The following is a 23376-nucleotide window of genomic DNA, read 5'->3' as shown; positions in this document are numbered from 1 at the left end:
ACGTGAAGCTGCTGTGGAAATCCATCCATCTGTGAATGAACTAGAAGCTACCAACTCCCCCTTGTGGAAAATCTGAACCTTGCTGAATGTTTTTTTTTTCCTAAAACTGCAAATGTCATCATCTGTCCTAATAATGCAAAACCTGGACATAAACATAATAATTATTACTATAAACTGCACTTTGCACATAAACATCATTAAAAGTAAACATGTCAGTTTTTACTTCAGAGCTTCCGTTCTCCAAATAGGAGTAATAATTGTTGGTTTAGCAGACTTCAGTTTTATTTTTTTACAGTTAAAATTTTTACAGTTGCATTTAATATTTGAATGTCAATACTGTAGTGGACCAACAAATCAACCTCAAACACTTATGCTGCTTTCATCTTGCCCAAAATAGGTATGAAATGTTTGCAGAACAGTAAGAAACTTGAAAGACATTTTTTAAGCTTTTTAAAGAAATATGATAGAAAGAAATGCAAATATTTGTTCCTAATTTGAGGACACAAAAACAAAGAAATCTGGTAATCAATCTGGAAATGTTGTCCTTTTGGGACTTTTATTTAGAAATTTTTCAATCCCAAAATTCAATGGGTACAAGGAAATGACAAGGCTGTGAATCACCATGGCAACAGTGTAAATTCCCAAATACCCACTGTACCCCGAGACATGACAGTTTTTTTTTCTAAGAGCTTTTCATTTCCTGTCGAAAAAAGTCAGTGTTTTCTGGAATATAAGGCCGCCAATGCTTCTCTCTCTCTCTCTCTCTCAAACATCATGATGGTTGTTTGTTTTCCCTTCAATCAACGTTAAATCTCTTGGAAGTGTTTTCGATGTTGCATTTCACTCCATTTATACCGAAACACAAAAATAATTAGCTAAATTACAAACAGGACATGGCCATGTAGTCCGTTCATGTCATGATTCGCCTGTCCCGCTCTGTGAAGCCTCGACCTCTCGTCCAGTTTAAAGTCGAGACTTTGACCTTCATCAGGAACAAACCTGTGCAGTCTCTTAACTCATCTTCCTCTTCACTTTAACACCTGCAATGTCCTTCATCCCATCACGCGCATGAAGAAACATGAGAGTTATGGGTAAAGTGCACGAGTCTCTTCCCACCCTTTCCTCCGTCATCCCGACTTTTCTTCCTCCGTTTTGCCGAGTTGAAAATTCATCATGAGAGCAGAAGTGATGGGGCAATAGAAGAGCTTTTCGGGATGTTGATGATGGAAGATGATGATGTGTTGGAGCGGCAGACGACGAGGCTAGAGGCCTATAGACTGAAGGGTTTGTCTCTCGGCGTTGTTGAGGTGGCCTGAGAACATGCTGTAACATGGCTGCTGGGCAAACTGTGTCAGGAAGTCCGTCAGGTAAGCCTGAGGAGGAGACAAATGATGACATCAGTGTCATGAAGTGATAAATCCTGCAGGACATATTCCTGTATCAGGGCAATCGGGAGCACAGGGAGCAGGTACAAATTCAGCTTCAGTTCACACGTCTCTTGATGTAGTTAGGAAACTGTAGTCCAAATACAACATTTATTACCCCCCCAAAAAAGAGAGAAAAAAAAATTAAGGCTCTAAACATTTTAAATCCCCAAATTCACAAGACTTTATTATGAATGGGAGATTACTCCCGTATACATTAAAAAAATAAATAAATAAAAAAAAAAGCATACATTTCATTGCATGTGTTCGTGAGAATTTGTATGTTTTTCAATTTTTTTTTTCAATTATTTTATTGTTTGTAAAGTTTATTTATTTGTATTTTTACCGTTCTCATTAAACTTTTGCAGGTGGCATGAGATGCAATAAGCGTTGATAAAACATCAGTATTTGATGCTCTAGTAACAGCCTTATTTGACACCCTGAGAATTAAAATGCATTGCTATTTCTAGTTCTCCATGTAAATCAAGACAGTATTATGCGATGTATCTATAAACACAGACACACAGTGGGGAACTAATTACTACTTAATGTAGTCCAATGCACTCCAATATAACAGTCATGTCATAAGAGGATTTACAAGTACATTGGTATCTTGATTTTGATCGTATTCAGGACATGACCTATAAATTAAACATTAAAATGCTGGTTATTCATATCCCCGAATACAGAGTCACTACAATATCCAGCTTTCTGATCATGAGAGTTCAATTTGTTGTCATCTCAGCCACTATGATCTTTACCATCAGGCGTAGGTCATACACCTGGATCAGGTGTTCACATGCCACGGTATCCTGGTTTCTACTGGATCATTCCAGGTATCATAAAGGATCAGCCTTCATCCAGGTTTTTGGAACAAAATAAGATGTTTACATGTGATACACATAACAAGGTTCCTTTGAAAATCCGATCATAACCGGGACACTAATGCACATGTAAACACATTGTGTAATGATGCTTATAATGTTCAGGTTTTGTCGACACCGTCATAGAGATTGTTTCTCATACTCGGTGTAAATGTTTTTTTTTTTTTTTTACTGAAGATCAATGTCCACAAAAAAAAAAAATCATTAAAAAAAATGTTAAGCTACAATTCATAGAAGAGCTGTTGTACTGAATTGTATATAGTTGTCAAGGTGTCTCTGATAAATTGGTCACTGAAAGAATGTTTTCATTACTTATGCATGTGTCCAGTCGATGAGTCATTACAGAGTCTGATAAAGATGAGGATGAAGTCAGGTATTGTAGTGGTCACACACAATAGTACCGACACATATAGGGGCTGTTTATTTCTCTTGTAGCCATTGCAATGAAAACATTTTAATTTTCGTACTTTAATAAAGCAGTGTGCCTCGTCTTTTCAGAGAATCTGATCCCTCTTATTCGGGCAAAGGTTACTTATTTGTGTTCTTGCTTCAAAGCTGACGAATCCACAAGCGTGTTGTGTACTTTCCCTTTTATTCGCCAGGACAACCAAACTGGACCCGAGAGAATAACGTTGCACAGCCACATGACCGTTGTTTATCAGCAGCTGGAAGTGCCAATTGCGCGTTTCAGTCTTTACGACTAATCCGCCATTGGCACATGGCACCATTTCACCCTAAAGCTCCTTTATAATTGGAGCATCTTCTGATCTGATTTGACATGCGAGGACAGAAAACGCTCTCCGACATTGGTGACGATGGCTGCGTCTTGCAGCGATGAGAGAAAAACCTTTCTGAGGGTCCGGATCCTCCAGGAGAGCGTGCATGATGACATGCTACCGTAACTTATTAATTACACTGAAAAACTACTGACTGCAAACACCTAGTAATCTGCCACGATGGGAACGTTTGGTAGTTTTCGTACAGAATATCTGTGCACAACCCTCATGAGCTGGCCGGGCATGAAACGGCACAAATACTGAAAACAGCTACATACACAAGGTGGCAGTTTAGTCCTCAAACATTTCCTGATTCACTGTGGAGTGAAATCAGATTCATCATTTTCTTGCTTAGAATCTCTCTAATGATTTTTTTATTTCAATATAAAAGTGTATTGCACTCATTTCACAGAACCAGCACATCAATTTTGGACAAAAGAGAGAGAGAGAGAGATCGCTTTTGTTTTTAGCTTCACGAATCTCTCACTGAACATAAAAACTTCAGCCTCTTGTGTTCATTTAGCAAACAAACCATTTTTAACAAGTATTTTCCAGTGTGTTTTTTTTTTTTCCCGTGTCCCTCACTCCCTCTCACAAGGTTTATTTTCCTTCATGCTGGTTTCGGCTGCTCTGAATCAACAGTGGTCTAATACTGCACGGTCACTTGTTGAGGGAGAGAGGAAGAGCGCTTGTTTTAATGCAGGTTAGTGCAGAAAGTGACAGATTAATCTGACCATTTGTGTTTGATATGATATGAAACCTAATTGGTTACAAGTCAAGTCATTTAATGGCATTTCCAAACCACACAAAAAAGAGTGTCCCTCCTAATGACTGCGTCCTTCCGGTGTGGCTCCGCGGCTCCAGACGAAGGAGTGTCTTCTGACTAATTAACCTACCTTGGTGGCTACATGTAAAATAAGACAAGTCAAATCAACGGTTTAGAGTTTACCTGCAGATCAATCAGATATATGGGGTCTTTCAAAGCATCTGGATCATCCTCATCGTCATCCTCGTAATAATCATCATCTGTAAAGAAAGAAAGACAACGGATATTAGGAAAACTCCATTTGTAAAGCTGAAACAATGTTCTACAGTAAGAAGTACACACGGGAAAAGTGAGGAGACTATACAGGAGTAGCTGAGACGCTCAGGAGATAACAGTACCGTATTTATTGGAGGCGATAAGGTCGGAAAGCAGCTGCCCTGCCAGCCCTTCATCCTCCTCCTCCTCATCCTCCCCCTCGTCTTGTTCGTGGTCCTCCCACATACCGCTGGATTCTGACACAAACACAAACAACAGCTGGTTACCGAGATGTCTGCTGCTGCGTTTCTCTTTATTTTACAGACATGGGACTGAGCAGTTTAAATAGAAAATACAATGAATCTGCAGTCGAGTCTTCAGATTTCAGCTGAATGGACTTCAATGAAGCCTTTCTACTGTGTCTACTCACCTTGGCTCCAGTCTGCTGCGTTCGCTCTGCTGGCGTTGGCCTCCACTACAGTCGACAGCTCGTTGATGATCAATTTAAAGATCTTCACTAGCAAAGGAATGTTGGTCCATCGCTCCGGGTCTGTTGAAATTAAATACATAGTCAAGAGCAATAAAAACAAGAGATTGCATCGTCTTAAGGTTTCTTAAGGCTTCTCCTAATGTCACACGTAATGCGATCGTTGAAACCTTTCCAACCATCTCTAAACTCAAAACCTCAACGCTTATGATGTAGAGAAACACGGTCAAGTAAACAAATCCAGATGATTTAGTCTCATACTCTTTGCAGATTTGGAGCGTGTGCGGATGCCGTCGTCAGGGTTGAAGAGTTCTTCTCCCTTGACCACGATGTCTTGGAGACGTTTGTCATCAGTGTTGAGACCGTGCTGCAGCAGCTTACAGAGAGCCACCGTGCTGCAAGGGGACAAGAACCAAAAGATAAATGGAAGATTCAACTTTATTATTTTTATTTTTTAAAAACTGTAAATCACTGACACTGACATAAAATACTCCAACTCGGTCCAGCCAGTGTCAACCATTTGAGAGAGGCAATAATTGTTTAAATATGTTGATAAAAGTGCAGATTCTATCCTGGAAGGCATTCATTGTGCTACATTTATTTGTACACAATAAAAAGGGAAAATAATTGTTGCGTAAATAATGAAAAAGAGCAGAGGAGGAAGAAATGAACAATGGCAGTTTTTCTCATTTTTTTCCCTCTATGATTTAAATGACCAGCTAAATGTAAATAGTGAGGAAAAATGTGCTAAAATATCTTTTACTGGAAGAACTGAACAACTACAGTCTAAACTACTGGTGCTACTCATGAATGTATTTTAGGAGACCTGGATACTAGATTACAAGATGGGACCCCGTGTATTCAAACTAAAGTGGCAAATACACACCAAAAGATTTGGGCCATGCGGTACATGGATGTTCAGCACGTTTCCACAAAATTTAAAGACAATGTGCATTAACATCCTTCTCCGTCGAACCCATATGCCCGTATCCAGGTCAGCTGACTTCCAGGTGGCTCCCCACACACACAACTGGACTAAAATAAAAAAATATATATTGCAATCCAAATGTAACTGGACCAAATGGATGGAATTCTGATAATAAACATCATTTCACTGGGATTAAAAAAAAAAAAATTCACCATTTTACAGCTGCTTCTTTTCATATGATTGTGTGAGGAAAACGTGTGCGTCACGTGGTGAATACAGAAGTTTTAGTCACACGGATGGCCGCCACACAAAAATCACAGCACAGCCCAGAACTGTTCCTAAGGGCTTCGTACTGCAAGTTTATTCCCCTATTAGTGATACAGGTTAGCTATGATGAGCCTGATACGCCTGATAGAAAGAGCTGAGCTATCATTAGCACCAGCGAGTTACTGTTGCAGCCTTCAGACCACCTTTGGCTGCAGGTAAAAGTCAAATATTATTGCTTTGTTAATAATGTAAAACTGCTGCAGTCAGGTACAAAATGATTCACGAAATGTTGTCTGACCTGACTTTACCCTCGTACTGTCCGTAGAAGAGGTGCTGCCTGCTCATCCACTCTGTCATAACAAACTCCAGCGCAGGTTTCCCTGTTGGTCCCGGCAGACTGCACAAGAACTCCAGCAGAGGCTCCAGCTGAGAGTGAACCAGGTGGGCGAACACCATGATCAGAGACTACAGAGGAAGATGAAGACGCAGGTTACAAACATCACATTCTCGCCTGCGTCCCATCCGAATTATCACGAAACATATTATCATCGTTGCTCCCGACCTGCATGACGCTCAGAGTCTCGGCTTGCTGCATCTTGCTCAGAATTGCTCGCAGGATCTGGTCCAACTGTTCCCCGAGCTCAGTTCCCGCCCGAGAGATCAGCGTGGACACCAACCTGCCCACGAAGGCGGCCGTGAACTCGGAGGTCCGGGGGTCCAGCAGCTGGTTGACAACCTGCATGACGTACCAGAGGCCGCTGTTCCCCTGCTCGTCTCTCCACTGGGCGATCTGCTCCAGGGCGACGGAGACGTACGCCCGCAGACACTCGCCGCCGTTCTGGAGCGACGAGAGAGGCGACAAGAGAGTAGATGGAGAGTGAGGAGAGAGAGAGGCGGGACACGGAGCACAAATGGTACCTTCAGAGTAAATCGATAGCTGCAAACTACAGTCGTAAATGAGCATCAGTACAATAGTTATTTGAAATATTTGCTATCCAAAATAACTTTTGGTGATGAGAATTCAGTGTCTGGATGAAATGCAAATAAGGAGAACTTCAAATAAAAAAAATAAAAATAAAGCTTTGTTTTGTTTACCTGCATTACTGCATTGTCATCAGTGCGTAAGGTGCACTGTGCCACTACAGGAAACGCCTGGCACACCAACACCTCTGACAGAGGCGCTTTGGTGTTTCGGACAACTGTGGTCAGGATGTCGATGGACGTCTGTGGACAGAGCAGCAGCAGCAGAGACAGATGAACCAAAGTCTTTTGTGAATCTCAGGGAAAAACTCAGTACAGCGAAAGAATTATGGGTTGGGCTCGGTCCGGTCTCACAATTGGTCTCAGCCAGACAAAAACTGTGTGTTATAAGGATAAGAGGGAATTATCGGCTGAGGAGGATGTTAGGTTCGGACTGATCTGGACTTTCATCTGGTTGCAGATTGAATAAATGCTGGAAGGAATGAAAAGTACTAGTAACATTTGTTGTGTATGTGTGGCAAAAGAGGAGAAAAGACTTTAGAGAAGATTTTCAAAGTTTAGCTGATATACTTTTTTGTGTCTTGTTTTTGTGATAAGATCATGAGGTTCCTAAATCATTCAAAAAAAAAATTATTTTGGAGAAAAACCAAAAGCAGAATGACTGACCTCATCATTGTTTGGCCTCACAGCAGGGTAACAAACATGAAAACATTACTGTGCCACCTCCTCATCTGGAAAGTATTTTCTTTTGATAAATCGTTGTCTTTCTGAGGCGCCTTCTACTTACAGCACAGAGTCCGTAGGGGATCTTGTCGGGGGGAGCCTGCATGATGCTGACCAGCGTGGGGATAAGCCTCATCTGCATGGGGCCCTGGCAGCCTTCGATCTGGGCCAGCTCCTTAAAGATGTCCTGAGCCAGGGAGGCCACCACAGGGTCTGAGGACAAGAGAGGAGACGGGGCCTGAAAGGTAAGAGACACTTTCCCAAGAATTTTTTTCTTTTTTTCCTCCCCTCAATGGTTCAACTTTAACCTCTAAGAGGCCATTTACATGTCAGATGTGATTATACTTCAACAGTCTGATTGAGAGGATAAGGCTTGATGAGCTGCATTAGTACCATTGTTATATTTAAGGAAAATAGCGATGGTGAGGGGGCAGATCTTGTTCTCGGCGCTGGTGGTGAAGGTCGGGTCGACGGTGCATACGATGCACAGCGTCTCCATGACGAGCGTGAGCACCTCTGAGCTGAACTGGGCTGCCAGTTGGACCAGTCCCTCGAGGATGCTGGGGAGGAAGGGCTGAAGGACGTGCGTGCTCTCTGACAGCTTCAGCTGATCACAGTAGCTGCAGAACGTCATGGATGTTAGCAGTCGATGAAAACAAAGCCTCCATTCAACATTTGTATTTTTACGATCAGTTATTATAGGTGAGTCTGTAATAAAAACATGAGAAGTTTACAGTTTATTTTAGGGTCTGTGATGAATGTCATGAGCTTTTTGTTTGGTCCGTTTTGATTTTGTGAAAATTCATTCCAGAAAATTGTAATATTTCCAAAACAAAAGATTTTGTTTTTGGGTTCAGAGACTCTGCAAATTTGCATGAACCACAGCTGAGGAGAACTACTGAGACAAAGTTGTGAGTGCCTGGTGTGTTAGATCACAACGATTATACAAGGGTTTTCTGGTTTTCTGGTCTTGACAGTCAAAATTAAAAACATGGCTAACTCACCCCCAGATGGCCCTGACCGCAGAGATGCGGACGGAGGGCGGCTGACTGTCATGGAGGCCGCTGACGGTGGCCTGGAGGAACTGCTGGATGAGCTCGGGAGACATGGCCGCCGTGAAGCGACTGGCCGCCCACAGAGCTCGGCCGAGGAGGAACGGAGATGCCGCTGGTAAAGAGAACAAAAAAAAAAAAAAGAAATAGGGAAAAAAAATTCATGAAACAACAGAGTTTAGCGTTTTAATTTCATATAAATCGAATACAATTTCACTGTCAAGTTCCTTTAATCCTGTGTTTTTCCGCTGACTTGATAATGACTACCTCACCTTTTAACCATCAAGATTCAGTTCAAGTCTCACCTGCCAGGTTGAGATCAGCCAGGATGACGCTGGCCAGAAAACCGTGCATGTCAAACTGGATACGACCGTTCTTCACGTTCTCCGTGATGATGGTCTTTACTGAGCCGAGGGCCAACATACAGGCCTCATGAATCTTCCACCTGGTTTGAAGAAAAACACCACGAGACATTCAGGGTTTCCTTGCCACTCTGAGTGTTTCGGACAGAAAGCAAAAAAAGAAAAGAAAAAGAAAAAAGAGTAGTGTCTTTAAAATAGACAAAGTCAGGATACTGATCGGTGAGTGTAACGCGTCTCCTCACCAGTGCTCATTGCCACTGTTTTTGGCCTGCTCGGCCTCCTGCAGGTGTCTGGTCGCGGCCGCTGCCAGTGCTGCTGCGCTCTCATTCTGAAACTCTGCAGCAACAGCCTGCAAACGGAGGTCAAAGGTCACCATCAATATACAAACCGTCAAGGTGGATGACAGGCTGAGAAGTGAGCTGATAAGCGAGCATTGTTTCCAAACCACAGCAAACATACGGAAATTGGACATGTCCAACCCGATCCTCGTGTATTTGACACTGCACACAAACACGCGCAGTCCCGAGTCTGTCGTGACAACACAGTGATCACACACGCGTTGTGTCATGGGAAATGTGTATCTTTCAAAATAAAAGCACAGCACCAGAAGTTCGGCACACTTCGAAATTAAAGTTCGAATTTCTTTCCACACACATATCCATGACCCACTCAAAATGGCTCCACGACCCACTTTTAGGTGACGGCCCAGTAGTTGAGAAACGCTGCCCTAGACCTTCTCACAAACCATTTTCCCTTATGAAAAGTCACATTTTGCCCCGTCTGTGTTCATTTGCAGCAGTGTTGAGTCTCCAGCTCTATGTTTGTATCTCACCAGCAGCAGGTCCTGAGCGGAGATCCTGACAGAGTAGGAGAAGGTGTCATCATCCTCGTCCTCTACAAACTGCTGGGGGTTCGCCGTCCACACTTTGATCTAGTGAAACAACACAGTTAACAATCAGGTGGACAAATCACCATAAATATAAGCAGCATTTACACTTTATTCCATCTTTTTAATAGTTCATACCTTCATGTATGCACCCACCCTGCCAACACCCATTTCTAACACGTGTCGCAGTCATTTCTCACCTGGTCCTCAGTGATCTGCATGTACAGGATGATGTAGTAGATGAGTTCGGGCAGCGCTTTCTTCACGGTGCTCTTGAACTTGTTGTTCTCCAGCAGCGTGTGGACAAACTCGAAGATGCTGAACACCAGATTCTCAAAGCCCAAAACCTCTCCTGCAAAGGTAAATAAATCTTATCAATCAATCAATCAATCAATCAATCAATTTAGAGTGCAGAATTCTGAAGCAGCATTATCCTGCTACACATTACATCACAAAGAATACAGAGACCCGAACATACAACAGTGAATAGAGTAATACAAGTTTAAGTAAGACAACCACATAAAACATCAGTGTTAACTGACAGAGGGGAATAAAACTATATACAAATTATAAAATTAACATTAGACAATGATGTCTAAAAATCAATGTGTAAAAAGGAAGTGTGAGCAAAATGTAAATTGTGCTCACCGTCTGAATCTACAGGGTCATCCACTTCCTCTGTGTAGTTGACTTCTGTTCTTACATAAGTGAACATCTGGTTAAGGAGTAATACAGTCTTCATATATTTAGGTTTTTGTAAGTATTTTTCCCCCACATTAATATTACCTTCCTGTTATTAAGTATTGTCATTAATAATAATCTCTTATGTGAAGATGTAGTTTATTTGGGAAGTACATTTTTTAATTTTCACACCATCTAGAAATGCTTTTTTTCCTCGAAACATGTGAAAAAGTGTTTCATCTCGCTTAAGGCAGCAGGTGACTTCCATAATACAGAAGTAATGGAGATGACTGATTTAAAGATGCTGAAAACAAAAGACCATAAACTCAAACCACAGTGAGTGGTCGATATAAACTGACTGCAAAATGCCTCAGAATTACGTTGCGCTCTTTCTTCCTGAAGTGGATGCTTTGGTAAGACATGGACAGCAGTAACAAATTCAACACGCAGCTTTTATTGTAAAGGATATAAAGCTGCACTTTCAGTCAGCGTGTTCCACACGATGGGTAATATTTGCTGCATAGACGACACCATGGGTTTGGGGAAGTTCTTTACCAACGCTGTCACTGCCTGTGACCGGAAGAAGACGACAAAAATACTGATTTAATTGCAGCTATTATACACATTAAAAATGACATGTGTTTCTCAAGTGAATAAATAAAATGTAACTGACAACGAGTGTACGACATAATCAGTCAGGATAAATGCTGGAATCTGTGACAGGCTCTGCAGGTACACACTGGTTTACCAACTCAAGATTGCCTTCATATTGTGAGGAAAGTGGAAGTCACTTAAGTAACTACTCAATGATTCTGTGGTGCATCTCACCTTGAGGACTTCCATCTTGAGGCCGCTGTCAGACGAGGGTCCATCAGGCATCTGCAGGGCCTGCACAAACGCTTCTGTGAACTGCTGCACCACAGGGAAGATCAACGCTTTGGCTGCCCCCTGCACGCACAAAGAATACACGGTTATTATTCAAAAACAAAAAAACATCGACCCGTCTTCGCTGAGACTTAAATGTAAGACTGTAGCAGGCAGAACAACAATTTCAAAAATGATCAAAAGAAAAGAAAAAGTTCCATTGTATTACTAATTCAAAATACATCTGTGATGGAACAGTTATTCCTATAATATGTAGAAGACAAGCATTTTATGTCCTGCTGTCCCCGCCTCACCTTCTCCAGCTCTTCGATTGCACAGATGAGGTTGGCACAGGTGGTGAATATCTCCACGGCTCTGGAGCGAGTGCGAATACTGTAAACCTGCAACAATTAGTGTGGAAAGGTCATGTCAGACAAATACAGTGCAGAGCAATTACTATCAGTAACAGAAAATAAGAGAGATTACACTGACAATTGACAAAAATGTATGCATGCAAAGACAACAAAATTCAAAACTATGTTAATTTATTGTTCTTGACGCAGTAAAACTCACAATCCCTGTTTTTTCATAAAAATAAAAGGTCACACTGAAGTGACAACTGGCTTCACGCTGCATCTGAATGCTGCTTGCTTGTGAATTTAAATTAACTGTGGGAGAGAAGACAGATGGAGCAACTTTCCAAAGATGCCTCTCCGCTACTGTTTATCCTAACTTGGTGAAAAAGCTGAAGAAATACCGTAAACACTGCTGCTGATCATTAGAGATAAGAGTTGTAGCAGTACCTCGGCCATGGTAAAGATCTTGTACATCTCGGGTAAGATGACTGGAGCTACGAGCGGCATCTGTGTATCCGTAACCTCTCGAGTAAACTCTGCAAACAATAACAAGAGACATTGACAACAAGAAAAAAAAAAAATAGAACTTTTGGCTAGTTTTAGTTTTTCATGGGAAAGATTTCTAGCCTGAAAGGAAAATTTGCCCCGTTTTATGTGGATGTTCACATCACTAGTGTTGATGGTGAATGTAGTCAATTGAGGGGATACGTTTGTCAGTGTGCTATATTGAGAGAGACAGCTGAGTTTTTCGGAGTCTTCCTGCAAGCAGAGCCGTACCGGTTATGTCTGCATGCACCAGGATGCATTTTGCACGACCTTGACAACTAACCCCCGATACTGATGAGGAAATAAGTGTTAATCACGCTGTTTCCTGCTGTTAGTGTAGTGTCACCACTGCGCCCTAAAAAAAAAAAAAAAATCGTATAAAAAAAATCCGGGTCAAGTATGTTTGTGTGTTTGTTTATGCGAATGTTATTACATACCTGTGAGGACCCTCATGGCCCCATGTACAGCATTGACATCTCCGCTGACCAGCATCTCCATCAGGAGGGTGAAGAGCTGCGGCCACGCCTCGGGCCAGTCCCAGTGGGCGATGGCCGACACGGCGTACGCAACACTGGAGCGAACTTTGCTGATCGACTCACGCAAACCGCTTGGCAGCAGCTCCCTGATGGCCGCTTTAGCCTGAAGGGAGACAGCAGGGGTTTTAACCACATTCGGCTTCAACCCTACGGGGGTTATATTAAAATTTGGTCCAAGTGCAATACTTCGGAAAGATGGAACTTCGGCCACCGGGAGGAAAATAAACGTACGGTTGATTCAGAAAGTTTATAATGCTTCCGTTTTTGAAAAGTTGTGTTGAATCAATAATAAAAATAGGTAAAATTTGATTCTTTTCCCATTTATTTATTCTAAAAAACCTGTAATGACAAAGTGAAAACAAGTTTATAGAAATATTTTTTTTTTTAAATGTTACAAATAAAAACTGAAACTAGATTGTTCAGACCCTCAATTCAACTTTGTAAAAACCTTGCAGAAAGTGAATAGTCGCTCCAGTCTCAGGTCAAAACACTCTGGACCAGGTTTTCTTCAAAGAGTTTTGGGTATTTGGTTGCATTCATCCTTCCCTCAGTCTGATCAGTCTCCCTGCCCTGCTGCCAAGAAGCACTCACACACAGCATGATGCTACCACCACCGTGCGTCACTGTACAAATGGTATTAGACAGGTGATGAACAGTTCCTGGTGTTTACCAGACAAACGTCTTGGAGTTCTACCCAAAGAGTTCACTTTTTGTTTCATCAGACAAGAATCATTTTCTTTATGTTGTCAGTCTTTTAAATGCTGTTTAAACAAGTCTAAGTGCTGTCATGTGACTTTTCTGTCTGGCGTCCATCCAGCTACTCGACCATAAAGTAATTTTATTTGGTTACAAAGTTTGACCACACGGCCCTCTCTAGGAGGAATCCTGGTTGTTTTCAAATTCCTCTATTTCACAATAATTGAAGCCACCGTGTTCCTGAGAACACTCAAAACATTTAGAAATTGTTTTATACTCTTCTCTTGCCATTTCAAATGTAGAGTTCTCCAGAGAGTTCTTTGGACGTCATGGGTCAGGTTTTGTCCTGACATGTCGTGTGAATTGTTTGATCTTATACACACAGGTCTCTAAACGATGTCCAATCCCTTCAGTTTGCCACAGATGGACTCCAATCAGGTTTTAAGACATATACACAGGGTATTGAAGGAAAAACAAGACGCACCTAACAACAGTCTGGAGAGCCACGGGTAAGGCTCTGAATACTTTTGTAAACAAGTGATTTCATTGTTTGAATGTGCAAAAAAAAAAAAAAAAATCAAGCATGTTTTCACTTTGACATCATAGGTTATTGGGTGCAGATTGATTTGCAAAAAGTGACAATTTTATCAATTACATATTAAATCTGCTACACAATAAAGTGTGCACTAAGTGAAGGGGTCTGGATTCTTTCCAAAGTGACCGTATCCAATGTCTACCTGATCTGTGGTTTCTGGAGGCCTGAATTTCTCAGACTGGGAACACCAGTGAGTCTCCACATACTGCTTCAGGATGACCGATGCCAACTGCAAACACAGAAAACCAGACAGTCACAAGCCTGATATAGGCGTATGTATACGTGTAAAGCTGCACGAGTGATATAGGCAGTCAGAGTCAGGGGGGAAAAAAACAAACATATAATGATCAATAACCTCAGAAAAAGTTTAAAAGATGCGAGTGTGACATGTGAAACTTCCAGTTTGTTTCAGAAAAAGATTATTATTTGTATTTTCTGCTCACCTGACGGATGGCGAGAGCTCCCTGAGGGTCGACAGTGAGTTCTGCCAGGTGGACGCCAAACTCTACAACATGAATATATCAGTAAGGAGGGCAGAATATAAACAACCAATTAATAAAACAAAAACCTGCCGGCTTAGAGGATGCAGCAAAAAACAAAAAACAAAACAAGAGCCGGATCAGAGCAATAAGAGATGGTCTTTCACAACACTGAATTGCAGTGTATGTAGTAAGGAACAAGAAAAATGGAAAAACTCATATCTTCAATGTTCAGTGTCCACTCCCACAATTGCTGCACGTGTCTCTGACTTGTATCTACCACGTTGTTGTTTTTTTGTCATTGTTGTTGTTCCAGTTGTTTCTATTATTTATTTTCACCTTGACAGTTAAGAATCTGGCAAAACATGAAAATACATATGAATCCTCGTTTCAGCTGGGCTATACCCGTTCAGTTTCTGAGAACATGAAATGGCAGCTGCAACACGCACGTGTGGCACGGTACAATTTGATTAAAGGCTAAAAGCGTGGCACAACGCTAACAGACACGCCGCATTGAACCTACTGTGGTCAGCATGCAAAGTGCGAGATAAACACAGAATTCAGGATCAGCGTCAACCTCTGTCTATATCGCTGGGTTTACCAAGAGTGACATCAGGCGCCAGAAGACAATGTTACTGCTGACAAACCTATAGGGCGGCTGCCTTAGAGAGGGGCCAGCGGAAAGGGTCAACCTCACTGCGACGCTGCAGCACAGCCGACAGACAGTGTGGACAATTAGCCTTTCAGCAGCGGCACGGGGATCGCAGGACAGACAATGGGAAGTCTAGTGGAGTATAAGCTATCGCCACTGTAGCTACTGTATCCATCTGTCCCCTTTTAGCTCTCTATTAAAAAAAATAATAATAATAAAAAAAAAAGCCAGTGGTTTGTCATAGAAATTATTTCCCCAAAACACCGATTTTTAACCAGTAGGTATGTCAGCGTCTGCAAAGTGGATCAACTATATTTTGAGATCGGAAAAAAAGCAAAACAATGATGTCACAGAAAATACAAATCGAGAAATTAGTGTTCAAGTGGTTATTTAACTCGCATGCAATAAGAGTGCTTAGCTTATTTGGCTTCTCACCACAAATGTGTCCTAACAAATCACACAGTATAAGACTCAAAGCCACAGGCACAGCATCTTCTCTCTCTGCACATAAATCCATTAAAAGGTTTGAAATGATATAATTTAACAACAACACTTGGCTGATTTTAATTGTTAAATTTGAACGTGACAAATCAGAAACACTCTGTGCCACTTTATTTGCATCCCTCTACATTGAGTCTTGATACATCATCATTTCCCAAATTATTTTTTTTTAATCTGAGCTGAAACCGCAGACCGTCTATGAAAGAAACAGAAAATCAAAGAAATTTAAGCATTAGGATTTCTTTTGAGGCAGTTCATTAATGAAGTAATGTAGGTAAACAAAAAAACAAAAAAGTGACAACGTTAACAACTTGGGACTGTTGTCCCTCTTTGTCTTTCTGGTGCTGATGATGGGAGGAAGCTGGCAGCTGGGGAGGGGAGGGGGGGAAGCCCCTTGGGAGACATCTTCGCGGGAAAGCCTGTCATGTTAGTTTGGTTTTCAACGGTTGCCATAGCGACAACAGAACAAAAACAACAACAACAACAACAACAAAAATTCTAAATAAAATAATAATAATAATACCGGAGAGTAACGGCACTTTAGAAGCACGTCGATTCGTTTGACTACGTATTTACCGTTAAATATACAGCCGTTAGTCCGCGTGGCTACCCGTTGGGGTCTGATGACGTCATCCCACCGTCTCCAAGTGACGTTATCGGCTTCCAACGCGCTCGAGACTTAGAAACAACGTGAATGAATCTAATATTTAGGTCATTATTTACCCTGCAGCGTAAAACTGAACGTTGTTGTTGTTGTTGTTGTTTTACTGAAGGGTGATAAGACAGGAGACGGACCCCCGCTGCTGTGCTGTAGAGGCCGGGGGTCCACCCCCCCCCCCATGTGCTTTAACATAACTTATGAGCTAGGTTGATGCTAATAACTCCACTTGTGACACAGTTAGCTGCGACCTGCCCGATCCCGCTCAGGGAACCTCCAAAAAAAAAGAAGAAAAAAGCCCCTGGTGAGGTGAGGACCGATCTTTATTTTTTTTTTTTGCTTGACTTAATCATCACCAACTTCTAAAAAAAAAAAAAAAAAAATGTGGCCTAACGTTAGCTTATGGGAGCCGACACAGTTCCCCCGGCTAACGCCGTGGCTGTTAGCTTCAGTAGCCCTGATAACAGCAGCGACCAGCTGCTCATGTGCCGTGACACCGGGCAGAGTCCCACCACCACCTCCACCACCACCCACCTCCACCCGGCGATGTTTAATAAAGTGACACCGCCGGACACCGCTCACCCTCTGTCACTTCCAGCACTTTGATCTGCTCCTCCGCGGCGGCGCGTACTTCTTGAACCGGGGACAGGATGGCCGTGAGCGTCTCGATCAGAGCCTCTTTCAGTCCTTGCTGCACGGGGCCGGCGGCCGAACCGGGCCGAGCACCACCCGCCGCACTCATTGCCTGCTGTGTTTCCGCTCGCAGCCCGCTACAGTCGGTCCAGCACCACCCGGGGAGGAGCAGGGAGCCGCGGCCACAGAGGCGAAGCGCGCCAATGCATGGAAACGCGGAGGCGGGGTTTTTGGAGGAGGAAGCACATTTTGTCGTCCGGTCCGGGACACGTGTTTTTCTTTTTCTTTAAATGTGTGTTTTGTTGTTAAACTCTGGCTCCCTCCTGTGGAGCGGGGGGGAAATTATGACTTCGACCGCTGTCTAAAATAGGATCAGGCCACTATGGAAGCAAATAGTCGACATAAGTCATTTTCTTTTATACTATAAAGAGACCAAATCCATTCACGTAAATGGTTTTCGAAGACAATATTTCATTGCTATTTGCAGTGATGAATGTTTTTAACACTAAGTATTCCGTAGAACAACATTTTAAAATCCACTCGCCGATCAAATTCAAGTGTTATGGTCATTATTTGCTTCCATAAATAACAAAGTTATCAATAAAATACTAGGAGAGTACATATTTAGTGAACCCCAGAATATTGTGCATGTATTAACTTGAAAACCTTGACAGCTGCAGGAGACACAGTATTTTAAATATGAATAAAAGTCTTATGGCGTTGATGTAAAGTATAAAAAAATCAGCTTCCGCACTGCTCCCAATGGATCAGTTGTGGCCAGGTTTTGCTTATGTTTGCCGTTTGGATATTCTCGGCAAATGTGTGCCAACAGCTTTCATGTTTCATGCCTCGCTCATGCTATTGTGGTTGTACGTGCTCTGTCCCAGGGAAGTGGAGGTCGATACAGCAGCATATTAAAGCCTGTGATTTGGAATAAGATGAGCAACAGTCACAGTATGTTTGTAATGTTCAGGTGTCCACATATCTTTGATTATATGCTGTATTGTTAAGTTTAAATAAAAAGAAATTGATGCCGTCGCGGTTTTCTACCGATGATTTTTAAACCGTCTTTAAAATGTCTCGTCACCACCACACAGGTAGTGCGATGCTGCACAGATTTACTTGCTGAAACAGGTCTCCTGTCAGCTGCATCTTCTGTTAACAGGTGTGGTCTCACCTGAGTTTAGAGAGGGCCTTAAACTTTCATGACCAACTTCTCACTTGTCAAATCTTTGCATAAACAAGAGTAACATTAAACTGCTGTGGAGTGAAACAATAGTGTAATTCTCTGCGAGGTGTGACTGTCAGTCTCCACACTGTAACCCTGGAAGTGGCAGCAGGTCGTGTTGCTGAGGGAGGAACTACCAGCTTCACTTCATAATCCTGTGGCTCCAACAGGGACATACAGTAGGTGTACTATCAGCACTACTGATACTCTGTTTGTGTCATCATGTTGAATTTCTTTTCCATCTTCTGAAGATGAGCTCCGATCTTCTCAGGTGTTTCTTTGTCATCGTTTGGATGTTTTTGACAGTTATTACATCAGGTTTCTACGTTTGCAATTCACCGTGTGCCATCAACGGATGTCTGGCTGCAATAAGACCTGAGGTTTCCTCGAGCTCTTAAACACATCTGACAAATGGGCAAAAGCAAACCTCAAAAATAATTATTCTGTATCTAAAGATCTGTGCCTCAACATATAACCTTATACGTGTCTCATTGTCTTTGTATAAAACGCAGAGAAAAAATTATAACGACGGAAAACTAACAAATACTGAAAACACTTGCTGCCAAAATCAATCTTGCTGAGCTAAAATGAAACTGGCTTATAGCTGCAGCCTGTGTGACTTTAGGGAGAACACAGGTGAGGAGGTGTTGACATATAAATAAACATCGTACGTTATCTCTCTTCTTGCATCGTCACTGCTGCAGATCTGAAGGATTAAGACACAGATGTAAACCTGGGGACTCGGGTCGCTCTGAAAATAAGACGAATAATTAAATTCTTCAATCTCACAATGTAAAGATGTTCCATTGAGGCCAGTGAGTGTGTTGTTTATCACACTTTGAATGTGTCAGTGGTCAAGAACTCAAACACTTGTCAGTTTCGTCTCTCAGAGCAAAGAAAATGATAACTTATGATAGTATTATCTGAAACAATCCAACTCAGAGACTGTAGAAATAGAAACCCTGGTGTGATCTTCATAGCAAAGACAAATACACCATATTTGTGTTGTTGAAGAAAATCCCAGCAAATAAATTGAAGTCTGGAGTTAAAGAAAATCCCACGTCTCGTGCAGGATGTGACTTTGACAAAAGTGTCAAGATAAAAACTGTGGCAGCTGGCTGTTACAGACACAGATTAGCTCAGTCATGTTTTAGTTTATTAGGTACACCCAGCTGAAACTCCTGCAGTCTCATACATTAGCCTTGTACTAAAGCCCTCCATGAAGGTTATAATGTTTTTGTTGAAACGGTTTCAGAGCTGTGTTGATTTTGGTTGATGTAGTTTGTGCTGCTGATGAAAAATGCTTCATTACCTTATTTAGTTCGGGTCATGTGTTTGAATGTGTTTATTCATTCGTGTATGCGGGTAGATTTCTGTACGACAGACGTGTGTTTGTGCGATGTTTAATTTGTATGTGACATTTTTCTTTTTGTCGCTTGCAAAGCACTTGTAATCGCTAGCTTTGATAGTTAGTATTCATGTCGGGCAGCACAGGGAGGCAGTGGTTTGTCCCGTCACCTCACGACAGGAAGTTCCCTTTCGGTCCGTCCACACAGTTTATTTCATCACACCCGTGAGGATTCGATGATCCACCATAGGGAGACCCGTCCTCCTATGCTCGGACGCAATCCCCATACTGATGTGTTGTACCTCTTTTCCTTCGCTCAAGGAACATTGGTTACGTGCATAACCTCCGAGTTTTGGGGTCAAACGTGCTGGTCGGCTGGGGCCTTTCTGTATTTGAAGGTTCTCCCTGTGCACGCATGAGTTTTCTCCGGGTGCTTCGGCTTCCTCCCAAAGACGTGTGGCAAGTGTGAATGTAAGCGTAAATTGTTTATTCCTGTTTCTGTGATAAACTAGCGATCTGTCTCGGTTGTATCCCGCCTTTCCCCAAAGTCAGCCCCAGTTGACCCTGATGAAGGCCCTCACTGATAGACAGTAAATGAGGTGGACAAAAAAAAAAAGAAAGACATCTAACCACTAAACTTTATAACCCTCGTGAAGGTAGGACTTATTGCAGGACTGCTGTGTTAATTTAATTTAATATAATTTAATTTAATTCAAGCAAAGCGTACCTGATAAACTGACAGCTGAGTGTGTGAGATAAAGACTGCAGGTGAGGATCTAATATACAGAGCCTAGGAATGAACCAAACACTAATACAACTGTTTCCTCTTGTTTAAGCAAAAAGAATTTGGTTTATGTAGAAACAAGCAATGTTTTGCAATTGAATATTTCCCTCTCCTCCAAAACAGTTAAAGCTAAAATAAAAAAAATAAAATAAAAAAAACACCCACCCCATTGCACCCAGAACTGCCACCTTCTGAAAGTGTTTGCAGATGTTACTAACAGAAAGCAAAGGAAACCCGGGCGACAGCTCACAGGGTAGATAGATATAAGTGTACAGTACATATATATAAAATATAAAATCTCAAATATATTTTATATATATATATATACATATATATATGTATATATATATATATATATATATGTATATTAAATTGTGTTAGGCTTTCACTACACAGCATTGAGGTGGTGTGTCAGATTATCATTTTTTTCCTTCAATTTTTTTTTTTTTCAATTCCTATTATATAAACCAGAGGAGAGTCAAAGCAAAACAAATGAATCAACGAACAAACAAATGTGGGGGGAAAAAAAAAAAGGAAACTAAGCAACAGACGAAAGGCCTCCGCCCCGATCCGATGCCCCTCCTCCCCTCTCCAGCCCCCAAGCGGAGGGGGTGAACTAGCCCAGACGAGGTGGGACAGACCCGTCCAGCTGTACAGCGCAGTGAAACATAACTTACATATTAGCTCTTTTTTTGTTGTTTTTTTGTTTTTTTTGTTTACACGTACAGTCGTGATCAAGGCACAGGGATCTTCTACAAGTTATTTTTTTTTCTTCAATAAAGTTGTACAAAATAATACATTTTACAGTCTGTACAAGAATAATAGTCCAGCAGTAAAATAAAGACAGACGTACTTAAAGCCGGGAGGGGGAGGTGGTGGTGGGGGGGGGGGTGAGAGAACAAGACGAAAGGTACGGCGGGAAAGGGGGAGGGGGGGGGGGTCGTTGTGAGGACAAGAGGACTGATGAGGAGTGTGTGCGGGTGTGTGTGTATGTGTGTGTGTGTGTGTGTGTATGTGTGTGTGTGTGTGTGTGTGTGTGTGTGTGTGTGTGTGTGTGTGTGTGTGTGTGTGTGTGTGTGTGTGCACTCCCAGGTAAAAATGTTGCATCCAGTTTCCATAAGTCTTAAACTTCATGCTTTCCTGTTGCCTTGTTATTTTTTTTTTCCTTATTAAATCAAACCTCTCTTTTATTTTTCACACGTTAGATTGTTATCAGATAGCAGCAGGGGCACAGGTGGGCGAGGATGGATATTTGTATGTGTGTGTGTGTGTGTTTGTGTCGGGAGGTTTTAACGGTGCACAAAGGCAGATCACACACAGTGTACACCAACACACAACATGGGGTAAAAACTAACAAAAACTTAAAAGTTGAATTGTGTTATTACAGGAATATATAATATTTATATTTATATATATACATATTTATATACACACATATATAAATATCTATATATATAGCTTGGATTTTTTTGCACTGCATGAAGTTCACTGGTATGCATGGATTTATGCATTGTATGATATTTTTCTTATACATATTTTTTTTAATCCTTTATTTTGTTGTTGTTTTCCGCCATCCCTCCTCGACTGGTTTCTTGAAGAGCGAGTCATGTGAGCCGTGTGGGTCTTATGGTAGAGTCACGCTCACGTCCACAGGCAGCCATTAGTCAATTAGTCTGTCTGTCCGGCCCCGGGCACAAAAAACGGCTTACAGCCCTCCTCTGTATCAGTTTGCCACCCTCCGTGACCGCCGCTCTCTTCTTGTCTTCCTTCCTTCGTCTTCAGCACGCGGTGAATAAACTCCTCTCTCCCAGAATGCATTATTTAATTCAGCCTCTGCCGCCTGTGAAAAGCAGGAGGGCTTGGTTTTTAAAAAGGTGTGTGCGCATGTGTGTGTGTGTGTGTGTGTGTGTGTGTGTGTGTGTGTGTGTGTGTGTGTGTGTGTGTGTGTGTGTGTGTGTGTGTGTGTGTGTGTGTGTGTGTGTGTGTGTGTGTGTGTGTGTGTGTGACTGCGATATTAAAACCTTCCTAAGAGTCTAAATGTCTTATTCTGTAGTGTGTGTGTGTGTGTGTGTGTGTGTGTGTGTGTGTGTGTGTGTGTGTGTGTGTGTGTGTGTGTGTGTGTGTGTGTGTGTGTGTTCATATATCTGAGAGAGCTAAAAGGAGCGATTGGATTCGAGTCTCGACCCTCTTTCCTGGGTCAAAGGTAGCTGAGTACAGCAGGCAGTCCAGGCTAATAGTTTGTTGGGGTATCTGTAACTTTGTTTCCTATATTTTTGTTTAAAAAAAAAAAAAAAAAAAAGAGTCTTTCAGCAGTTCTGTTTTTCTGAAGTCATGTTACCAGAAGTTGTATCGGGGCGGAGGGGAGGGGAGGGCAGGCAGTCAGCCGCTTGCTCGCTTGTTAGGTGGTTGGTGGAAGTGGAGGGGTGATTGGCTAACTGGTCATGGGGGAGGGTGGAGGGGGGCGGGGCGGGGTGGGGGGGTGAGGGGGTGGGAAGCTAGGTAGGTAGATAAGTAGGCCGGACGCCGCCGCCCATCACAAGAGCTCATACTGCCGTAGGTGCATCCTCTGTATGATGTCACGACAGTCATTGAAGACGCGGCGGATGTTTTCCGTGTCGACCGCGCAGGTGAAGTGGGGGTAACAGTAATGCCGTCCGTCCCCGCTGGCTGTGCTGATCCTCTGAAAGACACAGAAGTAAAGACAAGTCGGTGTTGACGACAATGTTGTCTGATGAACCCTCACGTAGGAATGTTCATTTGAACTTATTTAATGTTATTAATTATAGAGACAAGACTGTTGTTGATTTGTTCTTAGAATTGAAGCGTGAATGTTTGATCAGATTTGTATTTTGACCACTCGGACTGGCAGAAGCTCGACGTTTCAAGGAGTTATGCATTATTTCCGGCTACTTACTTTTAGCCATTTTACTCCATTTTTTTTTTTTTTTTTTTACTCTTTGTTTTCACAATCTACTTTAAAATACAAACGAAACGAGGGTGGATCAAAAAGTCCCGCATGTACAGAGCG

General features: G+C 42.1%; 2 protein-coding genes across 5 annotated transcripts in view; both read right to left on the bottom strand.

Moving 5' to 3' along the window:
• Window positions 1-524: 524 nt before the first annotated feature.
• Window positions 525-17250, bottom strand: ipo9 (importin 9). The gene is made up of 24 exons (XM_069690982.1): window positions 16938-17250; window positions 14509-14570; window positions 14208-14294; window positions 12676-12877; window positions 12140-12228; window positions 11651-11737; window positions 11301-11420; window positions 10942-11042; window positions 10440-10498; window positions 9992-10143; window positions 9738-9836; window positions 9148-9254; window positions 8849-8988; window positions 8496-8658; window positions 7885-8111; window positions 7556-7704; window positions 6883-7011; window positions 6350-6625; window positions 6086-6252; window positions 4854-4987; window positions 4536-4655; window positions 4249-4362; window positions 4034-4110; window positions 525-1373 (listed from the first exon to the last, which is right to left on the bottom strand). The coding sequence occupies exons 1-24, from the start codon at window positions 17095-17097 to the stop codon at window positions 1263-1265; spliced, it is 3132 nt and encodes a 1043-aa protein (XP_069547083.1). The 5' UTR covers window positions 17098-17250; the 3' UTR covers window positions 525-1262.
• Window positions 17251-20376: 3126 nt separating this feature from the next.
• The window catches only part of LOC138616597 (guanine nucleotide-binding protein G(s) subunit alpha-like), a 33746-nt gene continuing 30746 nt past the window's right edge, over window positions 20377-23376 (bottom strand). For 2 of the 4 annotated variants that reach the window (XM_069691028.1, XM_069691029.1), the window contains exon 12: window positions 20377-23028. In XM_069691028.1, the coding sequence (XP_069547129.1) occupies window positions 22788-23028 (241 nt within the window). In that variant the 3' untranslated portion in view covers window positions 20377-22787. The remainder of the gene's footprint in view (window positions 23029-23376) is intronic. The other 2 variants (XM_069691030.1, XM_069691031.1) reach the window with 1 other exon arrangement.

The sequence above is a fragment of the Brachyistius frenatus genome, unplaced genomic scaffold, assembly GCF_029030835.1.
Source record: "Brachyistius frenatus isolate BFR_SWC_R1_liver_20210118 unplaced genomic scaffold, ASM2903083v1 Contig_10, whole genome shotgun sequence".
NCBI lineage: Eukaryota > Metazoa > Chordata > Actinopteri > Embiotocidae > Brachyistius > Brachyistius frenatus.
This window is presented reverse-complemented; position numbering and strand designations above follow the sequence as displayed.